This window comes from Salvia hispanica, chromosome 4, assembly GCF_029641045.1.
Source record: "Salvia hispanica isolate PSC_SH4W2 chromosome 4, Shi_PSC_v1, whole genome shotgun sequence".
Taxonomy (NCBI): Eukaryota; Viridiplantae; Streptophyta; class Magnoliopsida; order Lamiales; family Lamiaceae; genus Salvia; species Salvia hispanica.
Genome location: NC_142695.1, coordinates 52,820,032 through 52,841,340, shown reverse-complemented (window position 1 = coordinate 52,841,340; position 21,309 = coordinate 52,820,032). Strand labels below are relative to the sequence as shown.

Genomic DNA, 21,309 nt, shown 5'->3' with positions numbered 1-21,309 from the left:
CTAGAGAATATAAGTTTGAAACCAAAGTCCAAATACTACTACTATATATATGTTATAAACTTGTGTAGAGAGAGTTTGTAGACAAATTGTGAAAAGAGAGTAACGATAACTTGTTTGTAATACGGAGACAATGGGCCTTAAGCCCTTAAGTAGTGAACTACTACATGAATATAAATGGGCTCTTCAGAGATAATGGGCCTTAGTTCAATTCGTAAGATAACTTGTCTGTTACCATACAAATGAATGGGCCTTAATTCATTTCGGCTAAATTTTACTCCAGTGTTCCATAGCAATACTGTCATTTTACTATTTTGGAAGGTTCCATAGGAATAGAGTCATTTCTTTTTTTCGTAAAAGTCAACACATTTTTCCACATCCTACTTTACCCTCTCTTATTTTTTCTCTCTTCATAGACCTTTTTCATTTTCTACTTTATTTTTCTTTTATTTAACTCACCTAAAATAATTTTTTTTTAATCTCCGTGCCGAAAAGAAACGTCTCTGTTATAATGGAACGGAGAGAGTAATACGGAGTACGTATATTTTATTACGAAAGCTAAACTCTTTTATTGGAGTAAGAGCATCCGCAATGGTCGGCTAGCGACCGGCTAGCCGATTCGTCGCGCTAGCCGATCGCTCGTCGCTGGCTGATTGTGGCGGCCCGATCGGCCAGCGCCGATTTTTTATTTTTTATTTTTTAAATCATATATAAACGCGATTTTCGTTTCATTTTCATTTGCACCACTTGTTTTAACGAGTTTTCTCTCTCTCTAACTTTCTGTACAAGAGCATCATCGAGCGATGAGTAACGCGGGTGGTAGCGGTAGTGGTAGTGGTGGGGATCCTGAGGAGTACGAACGGAGGATGAACGAGGCTATGGATGCCTACATGAACCGTGGGATGGAGCGGTACATGCGTATGGTGGAACAGCAGGCGATACCTCGCCCTCTACGAGTTGTCCACCACCGAGCAGTGATTGATCGGGATCACGTAGCTGCACATCAGCGGCTGTACGACGACTACTTTGCAGAGAACCTGCGGTTTCCCGCCAACATGTTCCGACGACGTTTTAGAATGCGCAGGGAGTTGTTTATGCGCATCGTTGGCGCATTAGAGCGTTGATATCTGTGTTTCCGCTTCAGGCACGATGCGGCTGGCAGACCCGGCCACACCCCTATTCAAAAGTGCACGGCGGCAATCAGGCAGTTGGCCTACGAAGGCGCGGCAGACATGTGGGATGAGTACCTCCACATCGGTGAGTCGTCAGCCCTGAAATGTCTGAAGGAGTTCTGTGGGGGCGTGATCAGCATTTACGGTGAGCAGTACCTTCGAAGCCCTACTCCCGAAGATTGTCAGAATTTGATGCAGATGCACGGGGAGAAGCATGGGTTTCCCGGGATGTTAGGCAGCATAGATTGTATGCATTGGGAGTCGAAGAACTGTCCGACTGCCTGGAAGGGGGCCTACACGACCGGCTACAAGTCAAAGAACCCCACGATAATCCTCGAGGCCGTAGCTGATTACCTGCTGTGGATCTGGCATGCGTATTTTGGGGTAGCCGGGTCGAACAACGACCTCAACGTCCTGAACTCGTCTCCCCTCTTCAACGAGAAGTGCCAGGGCGTCGGTCCAACCGTCTCTTTTGTGGCCAACGGCAACGGGCATGATATGGGCTACTACTTGGCGGATGGGATATACCCTCGGTGGCCGGTCTTTGTGAAGACGATCCGACAAACAAGTGATGAAAAGAAGGCCTAGTTTGCGCAACGACAGGAGTCGGCGCGCAAAGACGTGGAGCGCGCATTTGGTGTGCTCCAGTCTCGATGGACGACAATTAAGGGTCTAACGCGTTTGTGGGATGTCGGATGCGTTTCCGAGATAATGTACGCCTGCATTATCCTGCACAACATGATCGTCGAAGACGAAAGCGTACAACTGACTAGTTGGGTCAGTGACGATGAAGCCGATCCAAGCCACGGAACGGCCACCCCTAGTGTACGACAGGGGGTACCTCTCGATGAAGCCGGCCGCCTCAAGGAATTTGCCAACATGCGCCAAGTGGATGCTCATATTCAACTCCAAAAGGATATAATTGAAGAGTTGTGGGCACGGAGGATTGCACGGCGATAGTTTTTTTTCTTTATTATGCATGTAATTTTTTTTTATCTATATAACTTTTTTAAATGCAATTAATGAATTTTCCTGTATATGTGTCGTAAATTTAATTCCGTATTTTAATCGTAATTTTAATTCCGTAAATGTAGTATATTTTGAATTGTTTTTTATTGCGGCTGGCCTAAATCTGATGTAGCAGGTGGTTTTTTTAGTGTTGCTGACGTGGCAGGGGAGAGAATGGCTGGCCTAAGCACCATTGTAGATGCTCTAATATATACTAGTAGTATATGTTGACGAGCAAATGAAAATACAAAAAATTGTTATACTAAATATTTTATTATACTATTAATATTAAAATAAAATTCGCCTTCAATCCTTCATCTAATACTCAAATCGTTGGCTGACCATCACCACCAACGATTTGGTGAACGAACATCTTAAGATTAAGTTGAGAGCTCCCACCATCTTCCACAGCATCCCTCGCCAAATCCCTCCATTTCTTAGCCATTTTCCTCATCTCTCTACTCTCATCTCCGCCGTCCATCACCATCTCCAAGCACCGCACGATCTCATCGCTCTCCACAATCTCCCCCTTCGCCGCCCTCACTCCACACCTCCACAAATCCTCCACCAGCTTCGCATTCGTCACCTGATCCATCGCCTGCGCCATCGCCACCACCGGCACCCCCGCCGCCACGCTCTCCAGCGTCGAATTCCACCCACAGTGGCTCACGAAGCAACCCACGCTACGGTGCGACAGAACCTCCACCTGATTGCACCAATTCACCACTCTCCCTCTCTTCAATAGCTCCTCCTTACACCTCAGCTTCTCTCTCTCCTCCGATCCTCTCACCACCCACAGGAACGGCCGCCGGATCCTCACCAGCGCCTCGGCTATCGCCTTCGTCTGCCGCCACGTCAGCTCCGAATTGCTCCCGAACGCCACGTAGATCACCGATTCCCTCTCCGAAGAATCCAAAAATTCCATGTAATCGTCGCTTTTCTGAATCAAATCACCTCCGAAGGCGACGTCGGATGGATCCGAACCGTCCAAAAACGCAGAAGGAATCAACGGCCCGATCGCCACCAATTTGTACTTATCCAAATCTCTGAGAGCCTCCGCCTCCAGCGCGTCGAACGTGTTCACCACCACCGTCGCCCGCTCATCCTCTCCGTCCAAAACCTCAAAAATACCACTCAGCAATTTGTTGCCGAAATCTTTCACGATCGGATTCGTGTCGAGGAAGAAGGACGGGAGATCGCCTGGGCAGAGCCGCGGCAGCCCTGGCAATTCAATCACTTGATCTGAAGGATTAAAACTGTTAGGAGTATTATAGTAATGAAAATAGACGCCGAATAGAATAGCCGGTTGGATGCAGAGGAGAGTGGCGGGGACGCCGAGGCGGCGGGCGGCGAGGCCGGCCCAGGGGACGAGGAGGCTGAAGACGATCCGCGCGTATGGGCGGCCTTCGGCGCGCTTGGCGGCGACGGCGTCTTCAACGGCTTTGGTACCGTGTTCGGTGATGGCTTGGTTGAATTTGGGGGGGTTTTGTGAGGAGTCGTCGGGGCCGGTGGAGAAGGAAATGATGTCGATTAGGGAGAGGAAGGAGGACATGCGGGCGGTGGCGGAGGCGTGGGTGAGGATGGTGACTTTAAGGCCGTGTTTGGCTAGGCGCTTTGCGAATTGGAGGGAAGGGTTGATGTGGCCTTGGCCGGGGAAGGTTACTAGTAGGATGTGCTTCTCCGCCATTATATTCAATCTTATGCTTTGATTTGTTACTCTTTTTCTCACTTACTATATTTGTTATGGTTGTTATATACTTGAAAAATGAGTATGCTCAAAGTAAGATAAAAAAATCAAACAGGACAACTTTTGAATATTATTGTATAGCATCGGTTATTGTATGTGAAGGAAGATTCACAGCCTTTGCCAAGAATTTTCATTTGGTGTAAATTTCAACAGATTCTTGTCAAATTGAGTACGCAAGTAGAATATTAGTAGGGTCATGTCAGATGGTTAATTCACTTTAGTGTAATCTTATGTTAATCAATATCTAAATTTTAAAGAGTTGAGGGAGTGAACTTGTAAAATTGATAAGCGAAAACAATCCTCTAATTAGTTCCAATAAAATCTACGGAGTACTAGTAATTAACGATTTTGGTCGAGGAGGTTTCAATGTACTTTAACTTGTGATATACACATATGACGACTATTTCCAAACCATACCAATTAAGTGTACTAGGATATTGTACACATCGACAGGTACAAATTATAGTCCTCGTGTATCAAAGTCATATTTATCAGCATCTAAATAGACAACTTTATTTAGGTTACACAGAATCTCAGTGCTGCATATTTTCTTAGCTTCTAGAAGCTTTCTGTCCACATTATTATGATAAAATCTAGAATCAATGGTGATGGTATGTGTATGTGTGTGAAAATGTGTTGGTGGAGATAGAGATTTCTAGTGACAGACGGAAACTTTTACAACCTAATTAATTTGAATTAGCTGTTTCAACAGCACTCACTTAGACCTCCATTCTTTTGCCATCTCAAACCCATTCTTGCCATAGTTGTAGTCTTCAATGGTCTTCTCGATTTCGGCTTGCGTGTTCATCACATAGGGGCCATGCTGAACCACTGGCTCACCGAGTGGCTCGCCGCCCACCAAGATGAACCTCAGCGGCTTGGCCGACTTGTTCCACACGCTCAGACCCTCTCCCGGACCCAAAACCAAGATATGATGGGCTGACACGGGAGACGAGTTGGGCGTTCCAAACACCCCTTCCCCTTCAATAATGTATGCAAACGCATTCCATGACTCCGGGATCCTCTGATGATGCTGAGAGCCGTGCTGGAGGGTGAAATCAAGGTACATTGTTGGAGTTCGCGTGTAAACCGGGGAGTGAACTCCCATGGACTCCCCTGCAATCACTCGAACTCTAACACCGTCTTCCTCTGCACTCGGGATGTCATCCCTCAGCAATTCTTGATATCTAGGTTCAATCCTGCAAAAGTAACAAACCATTTTATTCATTCAATTTCATCAACTTTTAAGCATTAAATCATTACTAGTACATTTGTGGATAGCTGCATAACACAAAAGGAAATAGAACTAACATCTTATCCTTGGATGAGAGATTGATCCACAGTTGGAGGCCTGTGTGAGTGCCTTCCCCTGCAGGCATTTCTGAGTGGACCATACCCCTCCCTGCAGTCATCCACTGCACAACTCCAAACACGAAGATCAAACCCGAAATTCGAATTGATAGATAATCAAAATAATCAGTTGATCAACTACCTGCACTTCACCAGCATGAATTGTACTCTTATTACCAGTAAAATCTTGATGTGTGAGACCTCCCTATATACAGATAGCAAGTTCAATTTATTTCATTTCATCCAAAAATGGCTACAAAAAGACCTCTCTTAGCTGTGAAAACAACACAAAATTACCTGTAACAAATATGTAACAGTCTCAAACCCTGAAAACAGAGCATAAATGTCAATATTTTGTTTTCATTTGTTTGAATTTGCATAAGAAATTTAATATTATAGCAGTATTTGATAATGGTAGATACCACGGTGGGGATGATCAGGAAATCCAGCAGGCGGCGTAACTACAATGAAAATAAGATCATTCAAATTCAATAACATAATTAAATATTCAATAAAAATCATCATAAAAACAACGTGTTACCAGAAAATTCATCCAGCATGAGGAAAGGATCCAGCGACTTCAATTCAGGTCTACAATTTTCAAGCACCAAATCAAACCAAAATCACGATTCAATAACAACTCATGCTACTACAAGTTGAAGTTGAAGTAGCGAATTACTTGATTCCCATAGAATCAATGATCTTCTTCGAAAACAAAAAAATGCCCAATTAAAAAGCTTAGAATTTGAAGAAATTAGGGCGCACCTTCCAATGCTTCGTCTAACAACAGCACCTTCTCCCGCGCTCTGGGGCTTTGCCAGGACTATCTTGGCGACCAATCTAGGCTGCTCGAAGCCTTGATCGGATACAGACATTATGCTCCTCAGAGAAGAAGAAAACGTTTGGCGAATTGGAGAATTAGTGATGATGGTTTTGTGATTCAACAATACGAGTTTGGTTGCAGAGATCATATAAAAATCTCTTGTGTTTTGTGTCTATAAAGTCTGCTCTCACATCTCCAATTTATATACTTGAAATAACGACCTTTTTAAGACTACGTAAGCTATAAAAAACTAGCAACGCCAACTTTTTAACCAGGATTGAGTCATAAGTCATTGACCGTTCGGTTGCGAATCTCTGCATTTTCTCGAACGATCAATAATGGTTACTCATCTACTCTTACGACTAAAATTTTGATTAATTATCGTAAAGAAAAAAGCCGAATTGGCGTGTTGTCCAGATTGGTTTGGACGTATATAATCCTCTCACATTTGGATAATTGAAAATCGAAGAATTCAGTCAATTCGACCGCAATAGGAAAAGAGACTATTCTTGAATTTTTCTTTTGACTTAGTAATATTTGATACTCCCTCCGTCCTAAAAGGATATTGATCGACACAAGTTTTAATATAAAATTAGTAGAGTAAGATAGTTGTATGAGAGAAAAAATAATTAAAATATTGTTAACTGAGAATGAGCCTACCTAATTAGAGAGAAACGACTTTCCAAAGTTAAAAGGTGTATACTCTAAAATTATCTCCAACCATACATCAAAAATAAGTTTTGGTGTAAAAATCTTTTTCAACCATACACCAAATTCAAATTCATTTTTAGTGTTTTTTGTGAAACAGCACCATATTTGGTCTTACTTACAAAAGTTTTGTGAGACAAAATCCAAAAATGATGTAAATTTTAAATTTAATGTAAATAGTTGAACAGATACTCAAAAATGGGTTTGAGTTCAGTATACATAATTGAAGATGGCTAACAAAATTTATATAGTAGTTTTGATATTTGAGTTTATATGATTAGGATTAAATGTAGATTAGTTCTTACGCCAGTTAGATCTTTATAAATATAAACAGATACCTTTCCTACTTCATTTGTCATATTTTTTAACATTAGATTCATTGTGAATGAGGGGAAAGGAAGCAAATTACCATTTTATAAACTAATAGTACTAATATTATACTCCATTCGTTCTCGATTAATTGTTACTCTTTGATCGGGCTTGAGTTTTAAAAAATGTAAAGAAAAGTTGGTTGAAAAAGTTAGTGGAATATGATACCCATTTTTTTATATTGGTTTTATAATAAAATGTGATCAAGTGAGTTAGTGGAATGTGAGATCTACTTACCATTTATAGTAAAAATGAAGTGTGACAATTATTGAAAGACGGGTCAAAATGGAAAAGAGTGACAATTAACAGGGGATGAGGGAATGAGGGAGTAAATTAGTACTACTAGTATTACATATTTACATAGAAGTTAGAATTAAAATTCAAAATAAAGAATGTCGTGTGTTGGGATTAAGAAAATACTAGTACTCCCTCCATCCCACAAAAAGATGTCACACTTTCCTTTTTAGTTTGATCTAAAAAAAATGTCACATTTCTCATTTTTGAAAAAGGTTCTTCTCATATAAATATAAAAATTATATTTTCTTTCTCTATTTAATACACAAAACAAAACCTCCTAAAATCTTGTGCTGCTGTCCCACAAGTGTTGCTGTTCCACAAGTGTGACATATTTTTTTGGGACGAGGAGAGAAGTACATGGGCACCCAACCCAATATTTCATCATTAAACGACGTCATACCAATGTCACAATGATGCAGCCTTTTATTCCAAACGTAGACCAAGGCAATTAATGTTGCAATAGATTCTAGTAGTATTTCTTTAAAGTATAGCTTTTTTTTCTCTGTTTCTCAAATAGTCTATCCTGCAAATGTAGTCTCACGCAATTAATGTGACAATTCTATTTTTTTTATCTGTTGAAATTTGATTAAATTTATTTATCCATAATTTTTAAAATAGTCGAAAATTTATAAAATTGAAATTTCTCAACCGTCATACTCCATATGATATAACCTCATTAAAATTTATGTTATGGGATAATTGAAAACGAATTCAATTTTTATGATTTTTCTTATATTCCATATTTTTAGAGTTACAGATTTATAGAGCTTATCAGAATTTAATCAGAATTCAATAATGCTTTCATGCACATATAATATGACGATAATATATTGTTTTATACGGAGTACTATTATAATCAAGTAAGGCAATAATTGCCACGTGTGATTTAATAATATCGACCCCTTCATAAAAATACAAATATTGATGAAGAATCTTAATTTATAATTCAGCAGCTAAAAATGATAATAATATACTGGCTATAATTTTTATTTCATTTATACGATTCATCACTTTCATTTGATTGGCAGTGATGTCGTTAATGTTACATAGGGAGTAATATATTTGAAAAATTATTATAAAGTTTGAGAGAATCATCTTGCGACAAGTTGGACTACAACTAATTAGAGTTTAAAAAATCCCTAAAATATGAGTAATTTAATGAATCGGGTAGCCAAACTATTAAACTACTTATAGAGTTATAGTTTCAATTTTTTAAAATAATAAATGCAAATTAGCCACCTTGTGTTTAGTTTAATAAGTAATACTGTAGTACTAGTATGTATTAAGAATCGTATATTAACTCATAGGTGATGACAATGCTCCACTTGAAAGCCATAAACTTAAAACTAAGATTAATAGGAAAATAACAAACTATGTTAATATTATTTGTGTGGGTTCCCATCAAATAGAGTTTTAATTTTACCAGGGCTAAAACCTGATCAAGATTATCGGATAACAATTAAGATTGCAACCAAAAAGACTATTGAAGATGCGATCATTTTTCTTTGTTTTCATTATTTAAACTTTAAAGCTTTGCCCCTAATTTCAATGTTTTAAAATCAGAACGGTGGATGAACCGATGAAACTACTGGTTCATATTTCAAGCGATCAGACTGGGTGAACCACTAGTCGAATCATTTTAATGTTACAAATTATATACAATAATATACAAATATATTTAATTTAATGAATGATAAAATAAACTTCATATATAACAAAATACATTAAATATATAAATACAAAAATAATAAAATTAGTAAATGGTAAAATTTATTTAATTTTTGTCAATAAATATAATTAAATGTATAAATTACTAGTTAGTGTGGACTTATTCACACAATCAATATTTTCATCACAATTACTTAAAAATTTTTGTTTGTGCCATAAAGTACTAATACTTCAAACAAGAATCACTATAAGTAATGACTTTGAGGAAGACTCTTGATATTCTGAGTAAAATAGTACTCCTAGATGGGCTGAGTGCTGACTTTAAGTAAGAACTAAAAACGGGCCTAGTAAAGAAAAGCCCAAATTCTGTGACTATTTTGTTAGGTATTGTTGTGCAAAAGTTCATATCCTCCCAAAAAATATCGTTTACAACCATAACCATCTTTTTAGTCTCAAATCAACTATAACTTGCTGCTATGTGTCATCCAACCTCAATTTATTCTCAACTTCTATAATTGAAATACTCTCATTTCAACATCAGTTTAACTCTTATATTTATTAAATTCTTGATAGTCTCTAAATTAATAAGCTAAATTCATTAATTACATAATTTAACTTAAAAAATTATACAAGTAAAAATCATAAATTACATAAACAAAATTCCTAAGTCTTTATTTAACTTCACAAAAAAAACATTCAATCACAGCAATTGCCATACTCAATGCAAAACTGCCGTGAAACGGTAGAGGCAGTTGCGGATCCAGGGGGGCAGGAGGGGGTGGTCGCACCTCTCCGACGGCCAACAGAGTCGAATTTGTCCTAAAGATTGGCCGGAAAAATCCATGGTCTCCCCCTCCGTTGAAAAAAATTAAAAGGGAAGAAGACTCGTAAACTGAGCGAACAGTGGAGAACGTGTCAGAGTTTGTATACTAGAAATCACGTTTCGAGTGATTGAATACTATAAAACTCTTATTTTATTTTCCAAGGAATAAAATAGATTATTTTTGTCATAATGTTGTTGTGTTTTACATTTAATGGATGTTAATTGCATGTTTAAATGTATAAGTTAACTTAACAAAGTCTAATTCTTTGTTTTAGTAGACCGGTTGTGGGCGACGTCCACTTTAAGGTAACACGGTCAGTCCTAAACAAAGAAAAAGAAGAATTTCACGACCTAGATGGAATTAGACTATTCATCGTGAAAGGTTGCAATGTCAGTCCGCATATTTCTAAGCCTTATTGAAATAAGATGACATTGGTGTGGTAAAGCACTGAACGGATCTAACAGCAAGACGTGTCTTTGTGCTATCTACTGAAAGACGAGATCTTGATAAATATTTGTTTCTTAATCAATGTAGGGTTTGGCATTGAGCATACAGTATTGATTATGCATTACTTTGACTTATCAAATGGTGCGGGTTTTTCGTAACCCAATAATCCTGATATATTGGGTAGTGGTGATTAATATCTAGCGGTACTAGGATTGCTATTATATTGAATCATGCGCGAGGTGAGTCTCGTTTGATAATGTCCTCAAGAGGAGCGCGAAACAAGGTTTTATTATTCAGAATCTAGCTAGTTGGAGTTTGATTACTCTAAGAATAATAAATAAGCGTTTCATGCTAAGTTCACTCTTGGAATTAATAAGAAGTTAATTAATTAAGTCCAAAGCAGACATTAATTAATTAATGGACATTTTTATCTTAAGCGCGGGAAATGAAAGTTAAAACGGAACCCAGATTACTTATAATTTCGGATTTGGATGGGGAGAGTTCAATATTACTTATGTAGTGGCTGCTCGTAATATTCCAATTAAAGCTTATATTAAATTGTGGGTTCAATTTTTTTTTAGGTTCAATTTAAAAAGTAAATTGGATGAGCCCATATCCAAAACCTTCCATAGCTCCATGTCTGGGTCGAAAAGGAACTTAATATAAATAGGAGAATAAAGGAGACAAAAAAATATAACAATTATTTTTTTTTTCCAAATTTTCGTCCCCCCCTTTTGATGTTGGTCGAATTTTTCCTCTCCTCTGTGGAGTCAAATTTCTGTCTCTTTTATTTAAGTCCTAATAATTCGGTGAGATCAACCCATACTGATATTGGAGTACAGTTCGGGAACCAGAGAAAAGATCCATGGTCTAGTATTCAAAGCGTCACGTGGAGAAGTCGCTAGCCATCGTCAATTCTTTGGAGAATTAATAAGGTATTATTTCTGCTCCGTAGAAAAGCATGTTTTAGGTTTCAATTATACTTAAATCATGATCAATTCAAGTTACGAGCATGATACATGTGAGAATTACGCGAATAGAATTTGTCAAAATAATCTGCTAAATAGATCTGATAATTATGTGATTTATTTGTTCGATTTAATTAATTTAACGAACGCTTCCGCTGCCAGTTCCTTCACAACGGTCCAAGATCAGAAGGTGACTTGAGATGAGAAGGTTATCGGAATATGACGACGCCGACGGAAATGGAGATTAGGGTTCGTTCAGTGAATTGGGGAAGGAAACGTTGGAAAGAAGATGACCATATTGGGCTTATTTGGAGAAAGATATATTGGGTTTAATAAATTGATCATTTGTTGGGCTAATAAATCTATAGAAGGGCCCAAATATTTTAGTAAAGTATAAGTAATTTCTAAAATTGGAGACACACTTTCTTACATATATTACTTTAATATAGAATATGGAATGCACATTTTTATCTAATTATATTTGTACTTGGACAATTATATATACTATATTTAGAAAATTGTGCTCAATTATACTATAGATTTTATTTAAAAATGAATAGTAATACCTTGAATTATACCTTCAAACCAATTGTAGTAAACATATTACTTAATCATATCTTTTATTAATATCTTTAATATATATTTAATTAAAGTTTTAAATATAATTTGGCCTTTGATATTCATAGTATAATTTTATCTCATCAAGAAAAGTTTTTTCTTCAATTATTTATAATAAAAGAATTTAAAAATATTTTTAAGATATAAGTATTCACAGAAATTAATTTCGCGGAGTGATACTTGAATATTAATATACTCCCTCCACTCAGTAAATATGAAATATTTGAATTTCAGAATTTTATGTAGTGTTTTTTTTAGTTAATGAATAGAAAGTAGAATAAGAGAGATGAAAATGTAGAGATGACATTGTTTGCATTTTAGAAAACATTTCAGTTTTAATAGGAAGAGAAAGTATTACTCCCTCTGTTCCATAGTAATAGAGTCATTTTGCCATTTTGATACGTTCTATAGTAATAGAGTCATTTCCTTTTTTAGTAAAAGTCAACACATTTTTCCACACCTACTTTTCTCTCTCTTACTTTTTTATCTTTTCATCTCTCAACCTTTTTCATTTTCCACTTTATTCTCTCCTTACTTTAACTCACCTAACACAATTTTTTTAATCTTCGTGCCGAAAAGAAATGCCCCCATTACTATGGAACAGAGGGAGTATTTTATTATTAAAATATATATTAAAATAATATATTTAATTTTATATACTACTAATAAATTCCGCCCCCTCCGTTTTGAAGTCCTGGATCCGCCACTGGATAGAGGCGTAGAGCAGCCCGACTGTACGTCCCGCCCTTCATCCGGGCTGTCCGACTCATATCCGACCGGGGGGGAGGGGGGGAGCCTTGCGCGATGTCATAGATTATGCAATAGATTACACCATGCACTTAATATAAACCGCATAATATTGGCCAAATGCCATACGTAAGTAGAAGATCAGATCATTGTCGATATCACTACTTACATCTATAAAGCAATCAAGTCAAATTTTATGTTTTCTTTCTCTTATTTGTAAATACCTATGTTGAGAGTTTTTTTTATTTGGTATTTCCTCCTGCAAGCACAACAAACCAATGCCAACTTTTGCTATTTCCGGAAAAACAGCCCGACTCTGATTTGAGAGATCTAATCATGCCATTACTAATCAATGTCTATCTTGTTTTTATAAAATTTTAATTGAGAATTAGATTCACATTGTAAATATTATCCAAATATACCATTTTTATCTAATTATTTATTGATTTTATAAAAGTGTGTATTTTCACAAATTTTAAATATGTTTTTATATAATTGTCTTATTTATTTTTTATAAAAAAAATAGTGTGATAATAAATAAATATACTATACTCCCTCCGCCCCATAGAAATATATCATTTTGGGTTGAAACAGAACGAGTTTTAATGTGTAATTGGTAAAATAGTTGAAATTGTGTAGAAGATGGTGGAGCCCATAAATGATAAAGTAAAAGAGAAGGGAAAAAAGGTCGCCATAAATAAATGAACACTATTTTTATGGGACAGGCGAAAAAGGAAATATGTCCTATTTTAAGCGGTGGAGGGAATATTATACTACTTCCTTCGTTCGTGAAATGTTGTCAACTTTTGGGAAGTTAGTGAAATTTTCACCATTCTAAAAAGTTTGTGAAATGGTGAGCGAAAGTGGTAATTTGCCAACACGGATTTATCACGCAAAAGTGGACAACAATTTAAATGGTGACAAATTTTTAAGAACGGAAGGGTACATGACAAGTGCGTCCCTCGCTGTCCTCATTTATCGACAAAAATACAACTGTTAGTTTTTTTATCCCGTTCCTTCATAGAGACTTATCTCATTCTTCTATTCCTGGCGCTGACGACAGACCTGAGTGGCTAAACTATGCCCAAATTGATAAAGCGGTAGTTTTGCATAATACATAAAAAAATATTTGAAATTTTATAAGTATTTAATTTGTGTCTAATTTATTAAACCAATTAGTTTTGCTCGATGATGTTGCCATGGTCGTTTAAAAACGTCAGATGACCAAAATTTCTACTTATATTGAGTTTTAAGTCTCTTCAACCTCGGTAATTGTCGAAATCATTGCACCAACGGCTTGCTACCAGTTCAAAATACTCTGAGGCCCAAACCTGGCCGATATGTTTAGGAATGTCAATATAGTCCGCAACCCGTGGGCTGACCCGAATAGCCCGCTAAATTTATATGGTTAGGGTCGGAAATTTCTAGCCCGATAAAATTAAACCCGATAAGCCCGCACCCGATTAACTCGCAACCCGTTAGGGCCAGACCCGAAAACCGATGGGCTGGCCCGATAACCCGGTAAAATTTATATTTTTCAATTTTTTACTCCTAATTCGATACTTCGTTGACTAATTTTATGACATAGATAACTAAAAAAAGATAACTTTCAATTTTATGGTAAATATATAAATTATATATTGAATTTTTATTAATATAATAATTATTAAATAAATTAATCTAACTAAAATAATATTTAAATTTTTAACATGCATTAAAATTTCACGAAATATTACAAATATTAGTATTTTATGATTGAGTTTAAGCATATATATCAAATTTATCATAATTAAATATTTTATATTTTATAAATATAACTAATTTTCATCATGATTTATTGTGTTGTTCGAGCCTTAACCTTATCGGTAGCAACCCGATTAACCCGTCGGGCTAGCCCGAAACCCGAGCTTTTAGGGTTAGGGCCGAACTTTTACAACCCGAAAGAAATCACAACCCGGCAAGCCCGCACCCGATTGACCCGCAACCCGAATAGGGTCGGCCCGAAACCCGATGGGCCGGCCCGATTGACATCCCTAGATATGGTTCTGAGACAGCCCGTGAGAGGTTGTTAATACTCCCTTTGTCCGTGAAATGTTGTCCAGTTTTACCATTTTGATCCATCTGTAAAAAGTTGTCCACTTTGTTTTTTTTTTCTATTTTTGATAAATGGTCTCCATTTTCCACCAATTATTTACACTCACATTCTATTATAAAATTAATATATAAATACGAGATCCTCGTTCCACTAACTTTTTCAACTCACTTTTCTACACATTTCTTAAAACTCTGCCGAGTCAAACATGGACAATATTTTGCGATGGAGGGAGTATTCCAAAACAGAAACCAACATAGTCTAATTCGGAGCCCAGTGATACCAATTTAACCATGCATTCCTAATAGTAATACTCATTTCAGTAATCGTACTAATAGTGGTCTCATATCATGATAATGCATATCTAGCACTATATAAACCACAACAAATAACTGAGACCACAAACACACAACTTATCTTTTACTATCAACAATGGCGGAGAAGCATATCCTACTAGTAACATTCCCCGCGCAAGGCCACATCAACCCTTCCCTCCAATTCGCAAAGCGCCTAGCCAAACACGGCCTTAAAGTCACCATCCTCACCAGCACCGCCGCCACCGCCCGCATGTCCCACACCCTCTCCCCTTCCTTCCACTCCCTAATCGACGTCGTTTCCTTCTCTACCGTCCTCGATTTATCCACACACGACTTCCCCAAATTCTACCAAGACCTCTCCGAACACGGCGTCAAAGCCATCGAAGACGCCGTCGCCGCCAAGCGAGCCGAAGGCCGCCCCTACTCTCGGATCGTCTACAATCTCCTCGTGCCGTGGGCCGGCCACGCCGCCCGCCGTCTCGGTGTCCCCTTCACGCTCCTCTGGATCCAACCGGCCGCTCTCTTCAGCGTCTATTTTCATTACTATACTAAGAAATTTAATCCTTCCGATGAAGTGATCGAGCTGCCGGGGCTTCCGCGCCTCCGCCGCGGCGATCTGCCGTCTTTTTTTCTCGAGACGAATCCGAGCGTGTACAATTTGGTGATTCCGACGCTGATTGATAATTTCGAGATTTTGGACGGAGAGGATGGGAAGCCGACGGTGGTGGTGAACACGTTCGACGCGTTGGAGGCGGAGGCTCTGAGAGATTTGGATAAGTACAGATTGCTGGCGATCGGGCCGTTGATTCCTTCTGCGTTTTTGGACGGTTCGGATCAATCCGACGCCAGCTTCGGAGGTGATTTGATTCAGAAAATTGACGATTACATGCAATTTTTGGATTCTTCGGAGAGGGAATCGGTGATCTACGTGGCGTTCGGGAGCTATTCGGAGCTGCCGCGGTTGCAGACGGAGGCGATAGTGGAGGCGCTGGTGAGGATCCGGCGGCCGTTTCTGTGGGTGATGAGAGACTCGGAGGAGAGAGAGAAGCTGAGCTGTAGAGAGGAGTTGATGGAGAGAGGGAGAGTAGTGAATTGGTGCAATCAGGTGGAGGTTCTGTCGCACCGTAGCGTGGGTTGCTTCGTAACGCACTGTGGGTGGAATTCGACGCTGGAGAGCGTGGCGGTGGGGGTGCCGGTGGTGGCGCTGCCACAGTGGACGGATCAGGGGACGAATGCGAAGCTGGTGGAGGATTTGTGGAGGTGTGGAGTGAGGGCGGCGAAGGGGGAGATTGTGGAGGCGGATGAGATCGTGCGGTGTTTGGAGATGGTGATGGACGGCGGAGATGAGAGTAGGAAGATGAGGGAAAACGCTAAGAAATGGAGGGATTTGGCGAGGCAGGCTGTGGGCGAGGGTGGAACTTCTCAAGTTAATCTTGGCATCTTCTTGGATCAAATTGTCGGCGGCCGTTAATTAATAACGGTTTGATTATCACTTAAATAAACCACGATATCCAATATGTAGTACTCTTAACAGTTACACATGAAACGAGTCATCCAGCAAAATCCCTACTCCTATATCCTAAATATGGTCCAGTATTTATGAATTACTACTATGATAAACTAAAAACAAATGAATTTTGTTGGGATATTTGAAACTCCACTTGTTATGATAAATTAAAGTGTGAAATTATATTTTTATACTTGCAATGTATTTTTCTCATTTTACTCAAAAGTAAAACAAAAGTCAACAATAACGAAATTAATAAAATCTGGTTTATTTAAAAAAACTTGAATTAAAAATCAACAGGTTGTAGTACAGTTGGCAGCGCAAAATTATGGTGACCGTGAGCTATTAAATAGTATTCTCTCAGTCCCATTAAATATGAAACATTTGGTTTTCGGCACGAGATTTTATTATAGTGTTGTTTTGTGAGTTAATGGAGATTAAGTAAGGGAAAAGAAAAAGTAGAGAGAGTATTATTTCCATTTTTTAAAATATTTTTCATTTTCAATAAGACAATACGTAACGAAAAACGTTTCAATTTTAATGCAACAGTGGAAATATTACAATATGGAGTAGAAATTATAATTAACTATTTATTAACTCTAGAAAGTCAGTACCGAATATCAAACACATGGAATAAGATTGCAACTGGCTATCATATACTAAGCGTCATATACTCCCTCCGTCCCGCTTTAGCAATCCCATTGACTTTTCTGCACTCATTTTGTAAAAATGACATAAATAGTAAAAGTGGAGAAATAATAAAGTAAAAAAGAGAATAATGTAGAGAAGAGTGCAGAAAAGTCAATGGGATTGCTAAAGCAAGACGGAGGGAGTACTATCTAGACATACGGAGTTGAATATAGAATTTTAAGATCCAACTACTACAACCTAGTGATGAGTAATCTCACATAACCTTTACCTTTATGTGTCTCTAGGATTATTAGGAAAGTCATATTTTTAGGATAAGCTCTCTCTCGAATGCACCTATCCAGTAGATTAGACTCTAACTATCAAAGTCTTCTTCCAATAGATTATATTCTAACTCTTTAAGTTCTTAAGACTCAAGCCCCTCACAAAGAGTCCCCTCTCTCGAGTGCAGATAAACCTATGTGTTGTATTCGTTTCTTTTACCATATAAAACTAGCTATCTCTCGATTGATCTAGTTAAACGGAGATAGTTCTAAAGTTGGCCAGATAAAAGAACAATAAAAACACAGGAACAAGCAAAACAATCACAAGAGCAAGGAAAAGGTTCAATTCAATAAATCAAAACATGTTCATAATAGTTTTCACCAAAAAATCTACAAATGATGTTTAACTACTCATAGACTAGTAGTAAAAATAATAAAAGTGCTAGACATGAAAGAAATCGATAAAAAAGGTTGATTCTTCAATCTTCAGTCTTCTCTTGTCTGGATCTGCAGAGCTCTGTTATAATGGAAGATGAATGAATTATATGTGGAATATAGGATAAATGAAGGTGTAGATGTGGAGAAGGATTGGAAGCTCTGAGATAGAGAATGATGAATTAGGTTAAGAGGTATTTATAGGTGGGAAAAAGGTTCATTTTTTATAATTTTCATGCTCTACAATATAAATGGGAGAGATTTGTGCAACAATAATTTCCGCCTAATATCAACAAGCTATGATTGCACTGTGCAATGTTCATAGAATAGTCATAACTTTCTCTATAGAACTCTGATTGAGACGTGCAAGATATCCATGTGAAGCTCTTTCGAAGATGAAGAGAATGGTATACATTAATCACTAATTGAACTTCAACACTGCCGGGAAACTTGGCCTGAACTAAGGCTGTTGCACCTTTGCCCTTTTCACCTTTTTCTGTCTTTTTCTATCATTTATCAAAAACATATCAAAAATACCAAATTTATAACATATGCAATTTAAGAACATAATTTACATGATTGACATTTAAAACGAGTCAAATCAAGCCCTTAAAAACATGCAAAATTTGTGTTTGTAAAATTATCATTTATCATCTTGTTCTCGTTAAACTCAAGTACGTACTAGTACTAGTACCAGTGTATCGATAAATGATTGCTCTCTTTTTCCCACTCATAAACAATCAGCAGGGTCTATAAGTAAAATCACTACAATAAATTAACTCATTTCCACTCACATTTTATTATAAAACTAATATATAATAGTAGGACCCACATGCCACCAACTTTTTCAATCCACTTTCTATTATACTCCCTCCGTCCACGAATAGGAGTCCCATTTTTATTTGGCACGGGTTTTAAGAAATGTTAAGAAAAGTGGGTGGAAGAAAGTTAGTGGAATAGGGGTCCCGCTTGTATATATTAGTTTAAATGATATGTGAGTGGAATGAGTTAGTTGAATGTGGGGTCTCTTTACCATTTATGGTATGTATGAACCGAGACTCCTATTCGTGGACGGACCAAAATGGAAAAACGGGACTCCTATTCGTGGACGGAGGGAGCATTTCTTAAAACTCGTGTCAGGTCAAATGGTGACAAATTATGGGGGACAGAGGGAGTACTTCTTCGTCCATGAAAAATAGTTTCATTTTTTTTTGGATGTCTATTTTTTCTATTTATCTCTATTACTTTACTCACTTTTTTTCTTTCTTCTCTTATTTTCTTTATTTCTCATTAAAACTCGTACTATACGATGTGTTTCGGACGGATCGAGTATTACATTAGGTTTTATTTCATCAGCCGCTGTATGCACGGTGCCGGAATAAGGCAATACTTGTTAAAATTGATTCATTTGATTACGGCATTATGACTCATGAGTAAACAAACGTGAGTAAGTAAAACATAAACGTGCTGTTTTCCACTCATTTAGTAGTAACTCGCTCCTATAAAAGACTGCCCTAACAACATGCAACAAAACAACAATATTAACACAAAAATGGCGGACAAGCATATTCTACTGGTAACCTACCCCGCTCAGGGCCACATCAACCCGTCTCTCCAGCTCGCCAAACGCCTCGCCAAACGCGGCGTTAACGTCACAATCCTCACCAGCCGCTACGCCACCGCCGCCATCTCTCCATCCTTCCACCCCCTAATCGACGTCGTTTCATTCTCCACCGCCTTCGAGTGGTCCACCCAAGACGCTTCCAGATACATGAAAGAGCTCTCCCACCACGGCACCAAGGCCATCGAAGCCGCCGTCGCCGCCCGCCCCTACACTCGGATCGTCTACAATCTCCTCGTGCCATGGGCAGCCCGCGCCGCCCGCCGCCTCGGCGTCCCCTTCACGCTCCTCTGGATCCAACCGGCAGCTCTCTTCGGCGTCTATTTTCATTACTATAATAACAAATTTGATCCTTCTGATGAAGTGATCGAGCTGCCGGGGCTGCCGCGCCTCCGCCGCGGCGAACTGCCGTCTTTTTTTCAGGATACGAGTCCGAGCACGTTCGATTTCGCGATTGCGCTGTTCAGTGAGAATTTTGAGATTTTGGACGGAGAGGATGAGAAGCCGACGGTGGTGGTGAACACGTTCGACGCGTTGGAGGCGGAGGCTCTGAGAGATTTGGATAAGTACAGATTGCTGGCGATCGGGCCGTTGATTCCTTCTGCTTTTTTGGACGGTTCGGATCCATCCGACGTCGCCTTCGGAGGTGATTTGATTCAGAAAAGTGAAAATTACATGCAATATTTGGATTCTTTGGAGAGGGAATCGGTGATCTACGTGGCGTTCGGGAGCTATTTGGAGCTGACGTGGCGGCAGACGGAGGCGATAGCCGAAGCGCTGGTGAGGATCCGGCGGCCGTTCCTGTGGGTGGTGAGAGGCTCGGATGAGAGAGAGAAGCTGAGGTGTAAGGAGGAGCTATTGAAGAGAGGGAGAGTGGTGAATTGGTGCAATCAGGTGGAGGGGGAGATTGTGGAGGCAGATGAGATCGTGCGGTGTTTGGAGATGGTGATGGACGGCGGAGATGAGAGTAGGAAGATGAGGGAAAACGCTAAGAAATGGAGGGATTTGGCGAGGGAGGCTGTGGACGATGGTGGAACTTCTCAAGTTAATCTTGGCATCTTCTTGAATCAAATTGTCGGCGGCCGTTAATTAATAACGGTTTGATTATCACTTAAATAAACAACAATATCCAATATGAAGTACTCTTTTAACAGTCACAGATGAAACGAGTCATCCAGCAAAAATAATATTTTTATTCATAAGATGAGTTATCACCCATATCAAATATGGCCGTAGTATATAATTAAACAAGATAATATTAGCGAGGTGAGGTGTTTAGTAATTTAGATTAATTGATGGATTAAATTATAACGATGATAAAAATTTATTAAAATCATGAATCAAAGAAGGAAAGTAAAGAGGGGGGAGAATAAGCCGGATAATAAGCCGGAGAAGCCGGAGAATCAAAAGTAAATTAAAGCAGGATATAAATAAATCATTGATTGCATGAGGCAAACTTCTTGAAATAGTCGTGTCTGGAAAATCGTATCTCAAAACGGGTTTATAAGTTTTATGTTGATTTCCAAATATAGTCGTTTATTTTGATTACCAAAGTATAGTAGATTTACACTGTTAGGACAAACTATATTACCAGTATTGATTGTTTAAGACACTCTACCAGTCCACCCTAATATTATTACTCCACACTTCACGTTTATATAATGCATGGCAATGAGACGATGT

General features: G+C 38.4%; 1 protein-coding gene and 3 pseudogenes across 1 annotated transcript; 2 read left to right on the top strand and 2 right to left on the bottom strand.

Moving 5' to 3' along the window:
- Positions 1-2,416: 2,416 nt before the first annotated feature.
- Positions 2,417-3,965, bottom strand: LOC125196904 (UDP-glycosyltransferase 75C1 pseudogene; annotated as a pseudogene).
- A 335-nt stretch (positions 3,966-4,300) lies between these two features.
- LOC125195381 (pirin-like protein) lies at positions 4,301-6,284 on the bottom strand. Its single transcript, XM_048093538.2, has 7 exons — positions 6,040-6,284; positions 5,816-5,865; positions 5,697-5,735; positions 5,572-5,600; positions 5,417-5,479; positions 5,236-5,339; positions 4,301-5,123 (listed from the first exon to the last, which is right to left on the bottom strand). Exons 1-7 carry the CDS (start codon positions 6,243-6,245, stop codon positions 4,640-4,642), a joined length of 975 nt encoding a protein of 324 aa, XP_047949495.2. The 5' UTR covers positions 6,246-6,284; the 3' UTR covers positions 4,301-4,639.
- Positions 6,285-15,208: 8,924 nt separating this feature from the next.
- Positions 15,209-16,852, top strand: LOC125197515 (UDP-glycosyltransferase 75C1 pseudogene; annotated as a pseudogene).
- A 2,572-nt stretch (positions 16,853-19,424) lies between these two features.
- Positions 19,425-20,765, top strand: LOC125196696 (UDP-glycosyltransferase 75C1 pseudogene; annotated as a pseudogene).
- Positions 20,766-21,309: the final 544 nt, after the last annotated feature.